The sequence below is a fragment of the Grampus griseus genome (genome assembly GCF_964374135.1).
Source record: "Grampus griseus genome assembly, chromosome: 20".
Taxonomy (NCBI): Eukaryota; Metazoa; Chordata; class Mammalia; order Artiodactyla; family Delphinidae; genus Grampus; species Grampus griseus.
In genome coordinates, this window is record NC_139014.1 from 2,023,532 (window position 1) to 2,042,203 (window position 18,672).

General features: G+C 55.4%; 1 protein-coding gene across 5 annotated transcripts in view; it reads right to left on the reverse strand.

The window, feature by feature from the left end:
- FAM20A (FAM20A golgi associated secretory pathway pseudokinase) overlaps positions 1-18,672 on the reverse strand; it is a gene marked incomplete at its 5' end in the record, with an annotated part of 51,890 nt that overhangs the window by 3,781 nt on the left and 29,437 nt on the right. For 2 of the 5 annotated variants that reach the window (XM_082678382.1, XM_082678383.1), the window contains 9 exons: positions 6,536-6,595; positions 7,102-7,183; positions 7,666-7,775; positions 8,693-8,873; positions 9,387-9,502; positions 10,818-10,910; positions 15,264-15,342; positions 16,927-16,977; positions 17,651-17,835. In XM_082678382.1, the coding sequence (XP_082534508.1) occupies positions 6,536-6,595; positions 7,102-7,183; positions 7,666-7,775; positions 8,693-8,873; positions 9,387-9,502; positions 10,818-10,910; positions 15,264-15,342; positions 16,927-16,977; positions 17,651-17,835 (957 nt within the window). Of the gene's footprint in view, positions 1-2,914; positions 5,314-5,376; positions 5,727-6,219; positions 6,354-6,535; positions 6,596-7,101; positions 7,184-7,665; positions 7,776-8,692; positions 8,874-9,386; positions 9,503-10,817; positions 10,911-15,263; positions 15,343-16,926; positions 16,978-17,650; positions 17,836-18,672 lie in introns of those variants that run through there. The other 3 variants (XR_014298283.1, XM_082678381.1, XM_082678384.1) reach the window with 3 other exon arrangements.

An 18,672-nucleotide genomic window follows, 5' to 3' on the forward strand; every position in this document is an offset into this window, starting at 1 on the left:
GTCACCAGAGGCTCTCACAGGAACCTACAGCCCCGTATCGCTTCTAGGGGAAGGCGGCACAGGAACCTACAGCCCCGTATCGCTCCTAGGAGAAGGCGGCACAGGAACCTACAGCCCCGTATCGCTTCTAGGGGAAGGCGGCACAGGAACCTACAGCCCCGTATCGCTTCTAGGGGAAGGCGGCACAGGAACCTACAGCCCCGTATCGCTCCTAGGAGAAGGCGGCACAGGAACCTACAGCCCCGTATCGCTTCTAGGGGAAGGCGGCACAGGAACCTACAGCCCCGTATCGCTCCTAGGAGAAGGCGGCACAGGAACCTACAGCCCCGTATCGCTTCTAGGGGAAGGCGGCACAGGAACCTACAGCCCCGTATCGCTTCTAGGGGAAGGCGGCACAGGAACCTACAGCCCCGTATCGCTCCTAGGAGAAGGCGGCACAGGAACCTACAGCCCCGTATCGCTTCTAGGGGAAGGCGGCACAGGAACCTACAGCCCTGTATCGCTCCTAGGGGAAGGCGGCACAGGAACCTACAGCCCCGTATCGCTCCTAGGGGAAGGCGGCACAGGAACCTACAGCCCCGTATCGCTCCTAGGAGAAGGCGGCACAGGAACCTACAGCCCCGTATCGCTCCTAGGGGAAGGCGGCACAGGAACCTACAGCCCCGTATCGCTCCTAGGGGAAGGCGGCACAGGAACCTACAGCCCCGTATCGCTCCTAGGGGAAGGCGGCACAGGAACCTACAGCCCCGTATCGCTCCTAGGGGAAGGCGGCACAGGAACCTACAGCCCCGTATCGCTCCTAGGGGAAGGCGGCACAGGAACCTACAGCCCCGTATCGCTTCTAGGGGAAGGCGGCACAGGAACCTACAGCCCCGTATCGCTCCTAGGGGAAGGCGGCACAGGAACCTACAGCCCCGTATCGCTCCTAGGGGAAGGCGGCACAGGAACCTACAGCCCCGTATCGCTCCTAGGAGAAGGCGGCACAGGAACCTACAGCCCCGTATCGCTCCTAGGGGAAGGCGGCACAGGAACCTACAGCCCCGTATCGCTCCTAGGGGAAGGCGGCACAGGAACCTACAGCCCCGTATCGCTCCTAGGGGAAGGCGGCACAGGAACCTACAGCCCCGTATCGCTCCTAGGGGAAGGCGGCACAGGAACCTACAGCCCCGTATCGCTCCTAGGGGAAGGCGGCACAGGAACCTACAGCCCCGTATCGCTTCTAGGGGAAGGCGGCACAGGAACCTACAGCCCCGTATCGCTCCTAGGGGAAGGCGGCACAGGAACCTACAGCCCCGTATCGCTTCTAGGGGAAGGCGGCACAGGAACCTACAGCCCCGTATCGCTCCTAGGGGAAGGCGGCACAGGAACCTACAGCCCCGTATCGCTCCTAGGGGAAGGCGGCACAGGAACCTACAGCCCCGTATCGCTCCTAGGAGAAGGCGGCACAGGAACCTACAGCCCCGTATCGCTCCTAGGGGAAGGCGGCACAGGAACCTACAGCCCCGTATCGCTCCTAGGAGAAGGCGGCACAGGAACCTACAGCCCCGTATCGCTTCTAGGGGAAGGCGGCACAGGAACCTACAGCCCCGTATCGCTCCTAGGAGAAGGCGGCACAGGAACCTACAGCCCCGTATCGCTCCTAGGGGAAGGCGGCACAGGAACCTACAGCCCCGTATCGCTCCTAGGAGAAGGCGGCACAGGAACCTACAGCCCCGTATCGCTTCTAGGGGAAGGCGGCACAGGAACCTACAGCCCCGTATCGCTCCTAGGAGAAGGCGGCACAGGAACCTACAGCCCCGTATCGCTTCTAGGGGAAGGCGGCACAGGAACCTACAGCCCCGTATCGCTCCTAGGAGAAGGCGGCACAGGAACCTACAGCCCCGTATCGCTCCTAGGGGAAGGCGGCACAGGAACCTACAGCCCTGCATCGCTTCTAGGGGAAGGCGGCACAGGAACCTACAGCCCTGTATCGCTTCTAGGGGAAGGCGGCACAGGAACCTACAGCCCCGTATCGCTCCTAGGGGAAGGCGGCACAGGAACCTACAGCCCCGTATCGCTCCTAGGGGAAGGCGGCACAGGAACCTACAGCCCCGTATCGCTCCTAGGAGAAGGCGGCACAGGAACCTACAGCCCCGTATCGCTCCTAGGGGAAGGCGGCACAGGAACCTACAGCCCCGTATCGCTCCTAGGAGAAGGCGGCACAGGAACCTACAGCCCCGTATCGCTTCTAGGGGAAGGCGGCACAGGAACCTACAGCCCCGTATCGCTCCTAGGAGAAGGCGGCACAGGAACCTACAGCCCCGTATCGCTCCTAGGGGAAGGCGGCACAGGAACCTACAGCCCCGTATCGCTCCTAGGAGAAGGCGGCACAGGAACCTACAGCCCCGTATCGCTTCTAGGGGAAGGCGGCACAGGAACCTACAGCCCCGTATCGCTCCTAGGAGAAGGCGGCACAGGAACCTACAGCCCCGTATCGCTTCTAGGGGAAGGCGGCACAGGAACCTACAGCCCCGTATCGCTCCTAGGAGAAGGCGGCACAGGAACCTACAGCCCCGTATCGCTCCTAGGGGAAGGCGGCACAGGAACCTACAGCCCTGCATCGCTTCTAGGGGAAGGCGGCACAGGAACCTACAGCCCTGTATCGCTTCTAGGGGAAGGCGGCACAGGAACCTACAGCCCCGTATCGCTTCTAGGGGAAGGCGGCTGTCTCCGCTGATTCCGTGTCCTTGGTGATTCATCAACCATAAAACTACCACAGATAAGAGAATCAACTACCCTTTTTACCGTCTTCAGACTCAGATTGTCCTCCTGACTTTGGGGGAGGCTAAGTGAGTTCCTCCAGACCCCTTTCTCCACCAGCTCGTGGGCTGTCGGTTCCCTTTCATTTTTTAGTTTGCTGTTAGTAGTACTGACAGGAAAACATGAAAAGTTCTTAACATAGAGACAGGAGAGTTTTTATGTCATGCAAAATTGAACAGTGGTCCAAAGTGAGCGTGTTGGAAGAACTTGATAGATCTAAGACTGGGGTCTTTTGTTTTCTGGTATTTTTGACAAATGGTAGTGGCTTAATTTTGGTATTAGTGAAAAAATAATGGATGGGTGAATAATAAAACATCTAGGTACGCGACATACTGTGGTCAAACTCAGTTCTCTTACTCTCAGTCTGTAAAGTACGCCAGCATTTTTATTATAGGCCATCTGAAAACTAGTCCGTTGTCACGGAAGAGGCCGGGTCGAGGTGCAGCTGGCCTGCCTTCCTGAGCCTCTGCAGTTTGCGAGTTCAGACCATTTTGTGCTATAGTCTCTGAACACCTTCGCCTGAATATTCTCCTCTCGCTCCGCTGCGTGTGATTACCTGGCTCCCCCTCCAAGAGGAAACGTAGGCTTGAAGTAGAAGAAACCATCTGTGAAGTGGGAGGCCTTGAGCAGCAGTAGAGACGCCTCAGTAACACGAGGCTCTGGGATTGAGGTTCCTCTGCTGAAGACTGGTTTTTGTTTTAAAGCCAACAAATACAACTGCATGAATTGGGTGAGATGCTGTTGAGTTTTGCATTACAGTGGAAAGAACGCTTTGGGATAGTTTTGAATCATTAAGTTGCATGATTTTAGCTAACCTTCCTGAGCCTTAGTTTTCTTGGAGGTACCCTGGGGGTCAGGGATCCTGTCTGTCGGGGAGGATTGGAAGCCTGCGTTTGACTTTGGCACGTGGAGAACGAGCTCCGTGAATGGAAGTGGTATCACTATCACGGGGACGTAGGTTCGGGGCAGCGTACCAGTGATGGGGGCAGCCGGGCTGGGCCGGAAGCGCCCCTGTCTCTGGGCACACGGCAGACGTCTTGGATGACGTCTAGAGGCGTCTTGACCTCATACCCGCTTTAGCGACAGCTTCTTCTCACCCTACTCGTACTGGTATTTGCGCCTCTGGCCTGTACCAGAAAAGCTGGGCTGATGAAATCAGCCGTTTTTACTTGCTGAGTGATTAATGTGAATACACGCCTATCCTGTGTGTTTTCATGGATTGTTGAATAAGAAACAGCCTCCTCTTCAGACACCAGCAGGTCAGCTGGGAGGAGGCTGAAGAGACAGGAAACCCCTGAGATGCCCACTTTTGAGGGAGGCTTTGAAAGTAAATTTGACTTAGTGCTTTCTGAGTGAGCAGAGGGGAGTGGCATCCAGAGTGCCAGGCTTCTCCAGACAGCCCGCTGCGCTTGGGGACGGGGCGGTGGGGACAATGCCTGAATCTTAGGGGAGGAGGACTCACCGGTGGGCTCGGGTCGGTCCTGGCTGTGCTGCTTAGTCCAGGCTCATGGACCTGCCGGACCCGTTCTTCCGCTGTCCCCCCTCAGGGCCACCCTCGCTTTGCCTTCTATTGTTGCTGGATGCCAGCTTTGACAGCCTTGATGTTATTTCAATTGACATTTACTCTTCGGATTGAAATATCCCTTTGCTGATACTCTGAGCAAATCCCTATGTTACTTTCACCTCTTGTAATAACACTTCTGAGAAATTACTTTAGGACCAGTCAGTAGGGATTACTGTGTTCAGACTGGGCCGCAGTGTTTAGAATATGAACAGAAAGCGTGCAGACTACTTGGAACCAGTTGGAGTTACCATATTTAGGTTTTTTTGGGGGGGTCTGCTTGTGAGATGCCAGATGTTTATTAATCTGGATCGGGAATTATCCTTGTAGATGTAATAAAGATCTGGGGGTGTCCATCTGACGTCCCGTAATTTTATTTGTTACAGTTAATGCTCTCTCCTGGGAGCCAGGCTTCCAGGCTGGTCCCGTGTCCAGATTTCCCAGTGGGCTCAGCAGGTGGTCTGTGGCCTTGAAGCAGAGCTTCTGGGGAGCTAGGGAGCCAGGGCAGTGCTCCAAGGAGGAAAGTGCAGTGGGTCCCACTTCTTCTGCTCTTTTGGAATCATCCCAGTGCCCTGCCTGCTTCGTGAGCTCCTGACCCAGGCCCCAGCCTGGCCTGGGGCCCGCGAGGACACTGTGGTCCACACTCCAGAGTCCACCGCGGGCTCCAGGCGTAGTTCCCGAGGTCGGACTCGTCCAGCCCCTAGCTGGGGCCGGAGTCTGGGGCCGACTGTCCCGTGGGGCCGTTGGCCACGACGCTGTGCTCTCCGTGGGCCTCAATGCAGCCCCGCACGGTCCTCAGGACAGTCTGGAGCCTGCGATCGAGGGCGAGGAGGTGCGGCTCTGTGAGCACAGGCGTGAGCTGGTCTTCCAGCAGCGACTCCCTCATTACGTCGCTGAGTCTGTAGTCGGCTTGGGCCAGCAGCTGCAGGTGCGAGAGTGTTTTCCTTTTTATTCTGGAAGGACAAAGTCAGGGGACCAAGTAAGTAAACGTAAAGAAAGAAACTTCTCGAACTTACTTCCTTTCCCGCCGACAGTGGTGGGGGCTGACGTCTGGAGAGCCTTCGCCCCCAGTGTCTTCTCAGGCACGCTTAATGCAAACCCCGTAAGAAGGGAATGGACGAAGGGTGACAGCTATAGGACTTGGCGGTCCTTGGCCCAGTCGTCCCGCCAAGCATCTGCTGCTCCTCGGGGAGTCCGAACAGAAGTGCTGTGTAATAACGACTTCTCAAGGAAATTGAAAGCTAACGAGAGAAGTTTCCAGCAGGTGAAATGATGGAGATGTTTGCCGTCTCAGAGGCTGCGGGTACCGCCGGGCTCCAAGTTGTTTCTGCTCGACTTTGTAATTCTGATTTCTCTGTGTCAGATTCTAAAATCAGGGATGGAAACGGGGTAGGGCCAACCTTGCCTTTAGTATTTTGATTTCTTTTTATGTGGGAACGTGACCTGGACTCAGATGTGTAAGCAGCTTAGGTGTCCACGCATTGTCATACACAACTCCTGCCTTTCCTACTCAGGAGGAGAGGAAGTGGGGTGGGAGGGAGGCACACGTAAGCTACCCCAAGAAGTGGAGAAAGAAAGTTCAGGCTCTGCTCTGAGTTTTCCAGCTGGAAATAGACACCGTTTTGCTATGCGTGGGCCACGTATTTCTAATTAGCTCCGGACACTGCAGCTGAGCAGGTGGACGATCTTGACCAGCTCGGCTGAAACACCAGAGAGGTGTAGAGGCAGGGCAGAGATTCTCTGGAGAAATGCTGGCCAGGCAGAGGCCTGAGGACTTCCTTTAATCTGACATGAGTTTATGGGACTTCAGTCAGGATTTTGCTTAGCTGGTGATCAGGCAGTAATACCTATGAGCTTACGTGAGTGCGGGGCGCAGCAGAGGTCTGGTTAGTCCTGTCAGAGGCCGCCGGGCTCTTCGAAAAGTGAGTGATGATCTGAGTGTGTTATTAAAGCGGGCGACCGAGAGGTTTTAAAAGATTAGATCCTAAGTCATCTGCTGAGAGATGAAGGTGTGAGAAGTGGGACAGTTCTGTGGTTGTAGCACAAGGAATGAGGTTGTTCCTGTCATTCTACCCACCCACATCCTCGGCCAGTGAAAACTGATGACCTGCACAGCTTGGTGGCAAGCAGGACGAAGTGTCACAGTTGTGACCCGTCCCTGAACGGAAAGCTCACCGGCAGCACTGGGAGAGTGGCGAGAGGATGGAGACTTCGTCGTGGGAGTGCCGTCCAAACCTGCAGGGAGGAGAGACAGGCTTTCACGGGAGCACGGGCGTGTGGGGGGAAAGGCACCACCCCCCGCCTCAGTGCTTCCTCCTGCCTCCCCCTCAGCCGTTTTTGAATCCCAGCTTGGGGTAAAATGCCGGGGATCACGGCCACTGCCTCTCCAGCCCTTCTCCGTCAGGTCACAAGAGCCTCTGTCCACAGCTGGCAAAAGCAAGCATCCGTTCGTTCATTTATGCACCGGCCGCACAGGGCCAAGGCCAAGCACGAGGATGATGCGCTGGGTCTCCGGGAGGGGACCGTGGGGCGAGTTACAGAAAACGTGGATCTGCTTCCTAGCGCTCTTAGGCTGGAGGAGAGTCAGGCGGTACTCAGCAAAGATCAAGAGCAGAGGAAACGGGGCCAGGAGGGCCCGGAGGGGGCGGGACGCGACCGTGGAGGCCCTGGCTCGGGCCCTGCTGCCCCCGGGCCGCTGCACAGCGGTGCCGCCGCCGGAGAAGGGCCGTGGGGACGCTCACCCCCTGGCGTTGTCGAGGTGAATCAGGAACCCGTCGTCCCCAAATTTGGTGAACGTCTCGTAGTGGTGCCGGTCCATGTTTCCTGTGGAGGAGGGGAGGCGTGGGCGCGGGCTCCCGCCCTGTGAGACCCCGGGCGGCTCGGAGGCCTGCGGGCTGCTCAGAGGCCAGAGTCGGAACCCGGGCCTCCAGCTGTTGCGCCCCCAGGTGGCCGGTGGAATCGCGGAGGGGGCAGGAGGGAGCCAGGCGGGCGGGCAGAGCCGGTGCGAGCTGCTGTCCCGTCGGGGGCTTTTCCCACCCGCGCCGGCGCCCCTTCGCTGCGCAGGCGCGGCTCCGGGCCGCCTCCCAGGGCGCACAGCGGCCTTGCTGCCGAGCCTTCCGTTCCCTGGGCCGCGCCGCTGCGCCCGCTGTGCGCCTCCCCGCAGCCCCCTCGCAGGAGGGCAGCCCGCTCACTCCTGTCCCCGGGGCCTCTACCACTTGGAGCCCCTGGATGGCGCGAGGTTATGGAGGCCGGGTGGCCCAGGCCGCAGGGTCCCCGCCCGGCCGGGCCCCGCGGGCAGCACCCACCCGTCAGGAAGTCGAAGATGGCCATGTCGATGATGTTGAGGAGGCGGCCGCTGCTGCTGTGCGGGTAGACCTGCTTCACCGTGTCGCAGTAAAGAGGGTTGACTTCCCACCTGAGGGGAGAACAGGGCCTGGGCTGCAGAAGCCCGGACGGCAAGGTGTCCGACCCGCATCCATGTCCCCCGGTCCTGCCCGGGCCGCCGGCAGCAGGCGCCCCCACCAGGACCTGGGCAAGGACCCGCGGGACCGGCAGACGCCCTGGGTGAGAAGGGGTGGGGCCCTTTCTCCGCGCGTTTCCGAGCATCGCCTGGCTGGGCGCCGTACTGCCCGTGTGCCGCGAGGGCACCCGCTCCCTCTGCGGCCCCTCGCCCAGCCTCTCGGGCGCTTGCCCTCCGGTCTCCCGAGCCGCTCGCAGCCCCCCTGCCAGCCATCCTCTGCCATTTCTCTGCCACATGGGCTCCTCCGCCTAGAACGCCCCCAGGTCCCTTTTCGTCTGAGGGGGGGGGTCTTCCTCAGCCTTCACGAGTCCCTAAGGATCTGTCACGTCCCCCAGAAATTCTGGCCCGGTTACTCCTCTTCCCACCACGGTTGGGGTGGCTGGATCGACGAGCCCATTCATTCAGTCACCTCGTATTAACTGAGGACCTGCCCTGTGCCCGGGAGTGTGCCACGCCCTGGGGAACAACCGTGAGGTCCCGGCTTCACGGCGTGGACTCAGCAAACCCGGCCCCTCCCGCGGCCTCCCCGTGGGCATCTCTGCGGGACAGCAGGTGGGCACTGCGTTCTCACAGCCTGGCTACCGTCTGCCGCCCCGCTGGACCGCAGAGCTTCTTGAAGGGACAGCCCAGGTCTGTCCTGTCTCCCCCAGCATCCAGTGCTGGGTACGCAGTGGGCTCTTTATAACCAAACGCATGAACGAAAGGGACAGAACGGACACCAGGATCCACGTGAGACGAGGCAGAGGAGGACTGAGGCAGCGTCAGGGCTCCCCAGTCCTGGCGAGCGAGTCCTTGGTCCAGGGGCCACTCACTCCTCTTTGCCCGCCAGCGAGTAGGAGCGGATCCAGGGGCTGGGGACGGACAGCCGGGGGGCCAAGTTGAGGGACGGCAGGAATGCGGACAGGGAGCCCTCCAGCAGGTGCGGGTTGCCGCATACGGCATACTCCGTCTTGCACAGGTACGGGCACTTGGCGAAGAAACACACGTTGCTGGCTAGAGGCGGAGAAGGAGAGCGGTAAGCGGAGGACGCACGCCGTCCTCCTGCCCCACGAAATCCATGAGGAGGGAAGGGAAACCCTGAACCCGCGGCTCGGGGGGGAGAAGGCCGGGGAAGAAGAAAACAGCGCCTTTTCCCGATGCAGGGGCTTGTGGATGCTCTTAAACCGAGCATCCTGGGGACCAGCTCTCAAACGTCCGAGTAGAGACGGTGTGGGACCAGCCTTGCTGCATCGCACCCACGCGACCAACCCGGCCTTTGTTCAGATGGGTGGCATCGGATTCGGGGGCGGCCGGCATCAGAGTTCAGGGCCCAGGCTGGTGAGCATCTCACGTCCAGCCGTCTCCCATCCCCAGGTCACCTTGTGTGACGCCCAGGTGGCCCGGGGTGCGAGTGTCTGATGGCAGCATGTAGCCACCTGATAGGGGATGGGGCCACCAGCAGGAGGTCAGACCACACTGGCCAACCACATTCTTAGACCCAGAGTGTTGCTTTGGCCAGAAGCCTACCTGGAGAGATAAAGAAAACACTCTGCAGGATCTCATTCTTGGTGACCTCCAGGATTTCCTTGGTGACATTGACTAGCCTCCCTACGGTCGGTGGTACCCGTCGGAAGTCCAGAATCCTGAAAGAGGGGGAGCCCAGTTCACATCTGGGGGATGATCGCCCATTAGAAACGGACCTGCTGCGAATTCCCGGGCGGTCCAGTGGTTAGGACTCCGCGCTTCCACCGCAGAGGGCACAGGTTCTATCCCTGGTCAGGGAACTAAGATCCTGCCTGCAAGCCACGCGGCAGGATCCAAAAAAGAAAAGAAAAAAAAAGAAACGGACCGGCCTTCTGACCACACCCAGCCGAGGGCGGGGCTCTCCGCAGTGCAGAGCCGACCGTGCCGAGGCTAGCCTGCATCTAAGGGGCTGGGAGAACGGGTGGGAAAGGAATCCTTAACCCAGGAGGCCTCCCGGGCAAAGCTTCCACCCTCCAAGCTGTGTCCTAGCTCAGTGCTTCTCACGCTCCAGTGTGCACATGAGTCACCCGCGATCTTGTTCAGATGCGGCTCTGAGTCAGTGGGTCCAGGATGAGGCTGAGAGTCTGCATTTCTGAAGAGCTCCCAGGGGGTGGCCAGGCTGCTGGTCCCCAGACCACACCTCGAGGAGCAACGACAGGCAAACAGAGGGAGCTAGGAAACTGAGGAAAGTGCTCTCACCTTTTAATATCGTAACCTTGAGACCCTTTGGGGAAATGGCCGTGGGCACATTCTCGCCACTTTCAGGGCAGGAAACTAGAGCCAGATCACAATGTCAGGTTCAGGTGTAGCTTGGGCAGTCTGGCAGGGTTAGTTTTCTTACTAAGTGACTCTTTTCATTACATTAAAAGGCCTTGTGGGGCTTCCCTGGTGGTGCAGTGGTGAAGAATCCGCCTGCCAATGCAGGGGACACGGGTTCGAACCCTGCTCTGGGAAGGTCCCACATGCTGCGGAGGAACTAAGCCCGTGCACAACTTCTGAGCCTGCATGCCTTAGAGCCCGTGAGCTGCAACTGCTGAGCCTGTGAGCCGCGACTACTGAGCCCGTGTGCCACAACTACTGAGCCTGCGCTCCAGAGCGCATGAGCCACAACTACTGAAGCCCGCGCGCCTAGAGCCCGTGCTCCGCAACAAGAGAAGCCACCACATTGAGAGGCCCCCCGCTCGCTGCAACTAGAGAAAGCCCGTGCACAGCAACAAAGACCCAACACAGCCAAAAATAAAATAAATAAGTAACAAAAAGGCCTTGTGATTTTCGATCCATGGGGTTGGATGGGTCATGTTGGGTTTGAAGGTGTTGGGACCCACGAAGAAGATGAAGTACCAGGAAGAAGTGGGGGCGGGCCGGGTCTCCCTGGGGCGCCCTCTGGGGATTGGCCTCCGCAGTCAGCACCGCCTCCCTGGGGCCAGACTCTACCTGTCCAGATGGAAAGCCGCAATCTCAGCGTTGTGTCTCTGAAAATCAATGAAGTAGAAGAAGTCCTCGGGCGTCTCTTCATCTCGCAGCTGTCTGGAAGGAAGGAATCACGCCCTGGACTCAGACCTCAGCTGGGAGCCTGAGAAAAGAGCTGGTACACGTGACCAGATGGAAAGGAAGACACGCTTTTATGCTTTTCAGGGAGGCACAGATGATGGGACAGCACATCAGGAACAGCCCGTGGCTCCCTCGGCTGGAGAGACCGGCAGGCGGGAGGAGCGAAGCTTCTTGCAAGATGCGGACCGTCCTGGAGGCCCCCGGGCGCCAAGCCTCCTTCTCGAGCAGCTCTGGTGACGGCCGCTGATTCTCTGAAAAGCCCAGTGGTTGGAGGGAAGAAATCCATTCTTCCGCAGATACACAGAAGACAGGGCACTGGCTAACACACCAGAGGTTGTGTACACCCGGGGGCCAAGGACTAAGAGAGGTGGGGTACGAGACAGAACTTTATAAAAGGAAAAGTGCCCTACAGGTGCGATTTAGCATGACTGACCCGGAAGAGCGAAAAGTTCCGGGTCTGTGAATCGACCGTCTACTCGGAGGCATCTCACCTGGGTCGTGAGAGCGGGTCCTGCCAGAGATTGAAGGGAGGCTAATGCAGAGGATATGTACGTATGTACATTAAAGAATCCCTACTAGATTCCTGAAAAGCACCATCCTGCCTGGTCATGAAGGGCCGGCTGGGTAGGTATGTTTAGGTGCCTCCCAGTAATATGAAGGGCATCCCGGCTGCTGCCCCAGGTTGACTGGCCCCAGTGCTGATGATAATCCTTGGAAGAAGGATGATCTTCAAGTAATTTTATAATCCACCGTGCGGGGCTGCACGAGGGCTGTGAAAGCAATGCAAATGTAAATCAGCGCAATGTTGTGTAACGAGCCGTAAGTACGCGGCGCCCGCAATGGAAACAGGGATGGGCGCTTCGTCCCAAACACCAGCCAGTCCTGGAAGCCACGGCAAGGGGCTGCCCAGAGTGGGCACTCTCCTTTAGAAGGTGCAGCCGCACTTAGAGTACGGCCCAGGCCTGACCCAGGGCTGCTTACAGCATCGCCGAATGTCCAGGTCAGCAAGGACTGTCCATGTGTCCTCAGCTCGTTTTCGTTCCTGAATTCTGTATGTAAGAATACACAGTCTGGGAATTCCCTGGCGGTCCAGGGTTTAGGACCCGGCACTTTCACTGCTACGACCCACGGGTTTAACCCCTGGCCAGGAAAAAAAAAAAAAGGTAAAGAAAAAATAAAAATTAAAAAAAAGAGAGAATATACAATCTCTGGGATGCCCTTTAGAATTTTCTAAACCATCCTTTCTTCATTTTTGTATGGCATGTTTAGGCATGATTTTAAATTTGAAAATCATTTCTCCTTTACGTCGGTACTTCCCAAAGCTTGAGACGCACAGATGTATTTCTCATTGCATCTATTGAATTATATCACATTAAAAATATAAGCTTTGTGGTCAGAATTTGTGTTACCCAAAGATAAATTTCTACTTTCCTTTTTTAAAAAGGGACAAATGCTGTTTACTTTACATTACTTGTAGGAAAAAAATGCATGCTTTTTCAAGAAATACATTTTAAAATGATACTTTGGCTTGGGACTAAATTTTAGAAAATGCAGATTAAAGTTTGTGTTATGGCGTGAGCGTAGATCAAATGGCTTTTGTGACCTAATGTTGGAAGCTTTTGCATTATACTCAGGGAAACAGCTGGTTCAGTTGAGCACTTTTTGCGTTTCGTTCGTAATTGACAAGGCAGAGAAGAGATTTCAGGCTGTTATTTCATGGGCTTTCTTGCAAATAAAACACTACAAGTGTGAGTAGTTTTTTCTCCCCCAAATAGAGCTCATCCACTCTCTATTAGCTTCCAGTTTTTAAAATTACAGACATCTTCATGTGCCACCTATGAATTTTGCTCAGAGAATGCAATTCGTGGATCTGGCAATAAATGGTGAATTTGCAGATTTATCATTATTTTGACGCTTCTCTTGAACATCTCGTGTTTCTACATCAGTGTTCCTTCTGCTTCCTCTCTAACTGATGCTCAGTTAGGACTATACATTAAACATGCACGACTAACCGTAACGATCATTTAAAACTGTCCAATGGCCCAAACACGTGGGTGGCTCTGTGTCCAGCTGAGTGGCACCCAGGAGTCTTGTGCCTGCTTCTGGACCTGGGCTGATGGCCCTGTGTGCGCAAAGCTGTCGCTCTCTTTTAAAAGGAACACAGTTCTTTTGAGTACTTTATAGGCTTGAATATAAGATGAGACCCCCCTCCCCAAACTGTCCCTCAGAAAAGGGAGTCTTAACGTGTTCAAGGGCTCCCTCTCAATTTCTTTATTTTGTTTGGGACAGATTCATTCAGCTGAGATGCTGCTTTTATTACCTGACTGAACTGGTTAAAACAGGCTGCTCGTGGTGACAGGGGCAGAATGTAACATGGATTTAACATTGACCCCAAACTCGACTCCAGCGATGCTGAGGACCAATGTCAAAAATTTTGGACAAGTGACATGTGAGACTGGGTGGGGGGGAAGCAATATTTCCAAATCTCTGTATTGTTTTATATGATGAGATTTTTTTTCATCGGTAAATTAAATACAGGCAGACATTCCCTCGTTTCATGTACATCGTTATATATTTATTTATTTATTTTGTAGTACTCCATCTGTTTCTTTTCTTTTCCTTTTTTTTTTTTTTTTTTTTTTTTGCTGTACGCGGGCCTCTCACTGTTGTGGCCTTTCCCGTTGCGGAGCACAGGCTCCGGACGCGCAGGCTCAGCGGCCATGGCTCACGGGCCCAGCCGCTCCGCGGCATGTGGGATCTTCCCGGACCGGGGCACGAACCCGCGTCCCCTGCATCGGCAGGCGGACTCCCAACCCCTGCGCCACCAGGGAAGCCCTGTTTCTTTTCTTTTTTTAATTTTATTTCTTTTTAATGCAGCAGGTTCTTATTAGTTATCTATGTTATACATATCAGTGTATATATGTCAATCCCAATCTCCCAATACATCGTTATTTATTTAAATTGACCAAACAACTAGATTTTTGGATTTTCACATGGAAAAATGGAGGGTCTCCTTGTGTGGCAGTGGTTTTCAAGGCTGTCCTTGCCTTGGGATTAGAGGGGGCCCCCAGACCGATCCTATTGGACCCCCTGAGGGTGGGATGCAGGCATCAGGGTTTTTCAAGGCTTCCCAGGTGATTCAGCGCGCAGCTGATGTATTATAAAGCTCTCCTTAGTACTTTATATGCCTACGTATGTAAGTGCTTAGTGCGTTATAAGGGCTTTTGCTAGGGCAGTGCAGGGATCAGAGCTAAGGCTTTTTATTTAGTGCTCATTCGACCATCAGACCCACCTACAGGGCCTTCAGTATGGCTCTCCGTTGACGGAAGTTTTGGAATCTAAGTCAGCCGAATGGGATTCCACCGGAAGACCGCGCCTTCTGGCAGAAAGCATGACTTGGGTAATGAGACCCCTCCTGGGCCATTTTCTCTTGGGCGTGTCGTGTCCAGGGGACCATTCCTGATTCAGGAATCTCAAACCTCTGCTGCAGACCCTTTGGGGGCCAGGAGCCCGTACGCACACCAAGCTCTGTCCGTAGACTGAATACCTATTATTTCGCCCACAGAGACACACTACAAAATTTTAAAGGCATGTATTTGCTGTTGTTACAAATAAAATAGAAATTAATTTAAAAGTGTGATTGGCTGTAGAGAACAAACGTATGGACACCAAGGGGGGAAAGCGGGGAGGGGAGTGATGGTGGTGGGATGAACTGGGAGATTGGGATTGACATGTATACACTAATATGTATAAAATAGATAACTAATAAGAACCTGCTGTATAAAAAATAAATACATAAAATTTTTAAAAAAGTGTGATTGGCTTCAGGGTAGCCTTTCTTCATGGTCTAGTTTTTCAATCAAAACAAGTATTGTTATGTAGATATCTCTAACTTTTTTGAGGGTCCTAGTCCTGGAAAAAAAGCGAGGCTCATTTCTGGAGGTAGAGTGTGAATTTGGCAGTCCAGCTGCCTGGTTTGAATCCTGCTTCCACTGCTTGCAGCTGGGAGGTTGGGGCGAGCTGGCCTCTCCCGGCCTCAGTGTTTTCATCCATAAAGTGGACACTGTAACAGTCCCCGACTAATAAGATGGTGGATGGTCCAAAGGCACGATGCATGTCAAGTGTGTCGCAGAAATACCAGCAAAGACCCAGCTCTTACTATTTTGAATCATTATCACCAAAACAGTCGTCTGCTTGTGCAGATGGCCCCAAAGAGAGTCTATAAATGCTTGGCTCAAAGATTTTAGACCACTTTTGTTCATTTTTGGTCAGAACTCCCCCAGGGCTGCCGCAGCTATGCATATGGAGGTGAGGAGAGCAGTCACTTACCTCATAGGTTTGAACATGGCCTTCCCGAAGTCCGAGAACCTCAGAACCAGTTTGAGGTGGACCCCACTGGGTTTCACGACTGTTTGGGGAGAAGGGGGAGTTAACGATGCTTCTGGGCCCAAGGTCCGGGCTGTGATCATTTCCTCATTCAATAAACCCAGCCCATTTCTTCTCTTCGCCCTTCTTACTTGAGACCCTAAAGAGTGGGTTTTGCTCACAAGAGCCTGCAGGGTACAGTCCAGCGGGTCAGGCCATGGAGAGTGTGTCCAGCGACTCAAGATAAAACTTTCTCTGCTGTTACAGGGAAAGGGCAAAACAGTGCAGGTTTCCCCAGAGGGACACTCGCTGAAAACCCCAAAGGATGTTTTCCTAAGAAGAGCTGACCCCTTCCTCTTCGCTTCAGCTGTGCCTTAGAGACTCTGACTATGCCACCTGTTACATGGCATTAGACTTGGTTATTGATATCTCTTCCTACGTAAGACTGGACACCTGGGCTGTGATGGGGCTTGGTGACACCTGAGGTGCACGTGCATGGTCCTGCCAGTGGGTACCGCCTCCTGATGTGTGTCCTGGGCACCTCACTCGCCTGGCCCTGCCCCTGCCCTGCCGTCAGCCCCGCGAGGGGCGGGATAATGCCTCCCTCACCTTTGCCTTCTAAAAAATGGCAAATGGCAGGGGCGAACCTAAAGAAAACGGAAGCCCCAGGCCCTACAAACTTGCGTCTTTAACAAGTCGTGACCCACGGAAATTTCTGACGTGTGCTCAGTTCATCGAGGTCACTGGAGGGGGCTCCTCGTGGCCGGCAGTGACTGGTGGGATCTCATGTCCAGGCACACCTGTACCCAAGTCACAGCGCCCTGGCAGGGACAGTGCTGTATCTCACGCCTATCTTTTTGATTCTACTCGTCATTTACCCCAGGGCATCTCAACCTTGGCTGCATGAGGATCACCTGGAGTGTTTTTATATAAATGCTGGTGCCTGGGCTTCCCCCTGGCAATCGAATCAAAACCTCTGGGGTGGGGACCAAGACGCAGCAATTTTTAAAGCTCCCTGGGTGACTACTCTGCCGCCGGGTTGAGAATCACCGTCCTGCACCATTGCTTCTTACATCTGAAAATGTACTCTAGTCCCCTGAGGATTTTGTGAAAATCCAGATTCTGACTCAGAAAATCAGGGCGGGGACTGAGATTCTGCGTTTCTGGCAAGCTCCTGAATGGTGCGAAAGATGCTGGGCCAAGGACCACCTGCCGCCCAGCAGGGTCCTACCCAAGAGCTCCTCTCAAATGCCTTTTCTTTTGTGCGGGAAGGTGGGGAGAAATGTAGGTTCTCAGAGATGAGGCAGAGGGACCCATGCTCCTCAGCTGCTGACGGAGCCCCACGGAGTGGGCAGCGGGACCTTCACGTTGCTGCCAGGTACTGGGCTCCACAGGGCAGTGAGGGGATGGAGGGGGATGGAGGGGGGCAGGGCGGGGCCACGGCGGGGGCGGGGCCAGGGCATGGGCGTGGCGTGGCCGGGGCCAGGGTCCGGGGGTGGGGCGGGGCTGGGGATGAGGCGCGGCCAGGGCCCGGGGGCGTGGCCGGGTTGGGGCGGGGCGGGGCCGGGGCCCGGGGCGGGGCCGGGGATGGGGCGCGGCGGGCCGGGGGCGGGGCCGGGCCACTTACTCTGGGTGCAGTCGCAGGCTCCAAGCAAGGCTTTCTCGTCCTGACTGTAGTCTGCGAAGGAGGGGCAGGGCGCTGAGAACCCTCGACTCTGGTTCAGACACCAGAGGGAGAGCCTGGAAGGCAGCCTGGGGCCCTTGCGCATTCAGTAAGGGACCTCCCCGAGCCCCGTTTGGGGCCGCAGCCTCCCAGCCTGCTCCATCCAGGCCCCATGCTCTCTAGCCCTTCCGTGGACGCTCCAGCAACAGCTGGTGGGGAAACGGGTGCTGGCTGGTGTCTGCAAATCCCTCAGTGTGTCCCTTAGGCTGGCGTAGTGCTCGAGGCCTCAGGCAGCAGGCCGCCACTGGGTCCTCGGCCAGGTCACTTTTAAACTCTCCGAGCCTCAGTTTTCCCATCTGTAAAGCAGCAGTGGTAATGTCTACATCATGAGCTCACTGTATAAGAGAGAGTCGCCAGATTCAAAAGGAGCAGTGGCCCAGTAGTGGCCATCACCTTTCTGTAAGCTACGGACACCTCCTGTGCGTCCCGTATGGGGTTGTGATGAGATCACGGTTGTAAGATCTCTTCCAAAGGGAAAAAGGTCACTGTCTGTGTTTTTCTGCTTCTTTCTCTCTTGGGTGTCAGAACCAACCCTTTACTACTTCACCCTGGAGCCTGGCCTGGCTGGGTTACCCAGCCTCTCTGGGAGAGAGAGTCAGTCCATCCCGCCTGGTCCTGTGACCCTCACCAGCGCTGATGGTGGGAAGGTGCCTCATGTCGTGGAGAAGTTTGCTGACGACGGGACTGGACCGGGAGTACAGGCCGTGGCGGCTGATCCCCAGGTGGAACTGGATCCAGCTGGTCTCCAGGTGGAGCTGCAGTGGGGGATCCAGGGAAGTGAGATTCAGCTGCTCTCTGTATATCCTGTGTCGCCTGAAAGAGCCGGAAGAGTTTTTCTTCAGCTGCGGGAACAAGAGAGCAAAGACCTGCCGAAGCGCCTTGTCTGGACTCTCCGTTCCTTCATTCATTTAGCACCTGGTATGTATAAGGCTTGAGGCTGTGCTTAGGGTCGCACGGGGGACAAAGCAGCCACAGGGCTTCCTGCCCTCAGAGGGTTTACAATCCAGGGAGCGAAACAGGCAAACAGTTACACAGGGCCACACACACATCCACAAATACCTAACCACAGACCATGACGAATACTGTGAAGGAAAAGCGCAGAAGGTTAAGAGTCAAATTAGGGGCCTTGTGTAATCTGGGACCTCAGGGCGTGATCCTGGGCCGCTTCCGGCACTTTCCCCTGAAAAAGTCTGTATTTTATACTTCCCAATATTTCCTGATCTTAGGAGTCAGGAGGTAGGAGAGAGAAGGTAATTGATGAGAATGAAAAGAATGAGGGTCAGGACTGTTAAGGAGATGAATCAATACGTCCTATGAGAAAAGAAGAATTAATTAGCCATGTACTGTTGGTCCTGCTTAGGAAACTTTCCTGCCAGGATAAAAAGAAAAAGCTGAACAACAACGCCACTGCCACGCAGAGGCTCAGAGCCCAGTCTGGGAGACAAGCGGTACGTCCATGAAATCATCAGAGCAGAATATAAGGCAGTTGTAATCAACGGCTGGACATGTGTTCAGACAAAAATGCCTTAACATTTTGGGGAAGGGAAAGACGATTATATGGTGAAGTAGTCAGAGGAAGACTCCGATGGGAGAAAGTGGGCTTCAGCTGGATCCACAAGGGTGGTGTTTGGATTGAAGGGGAGATGTGGG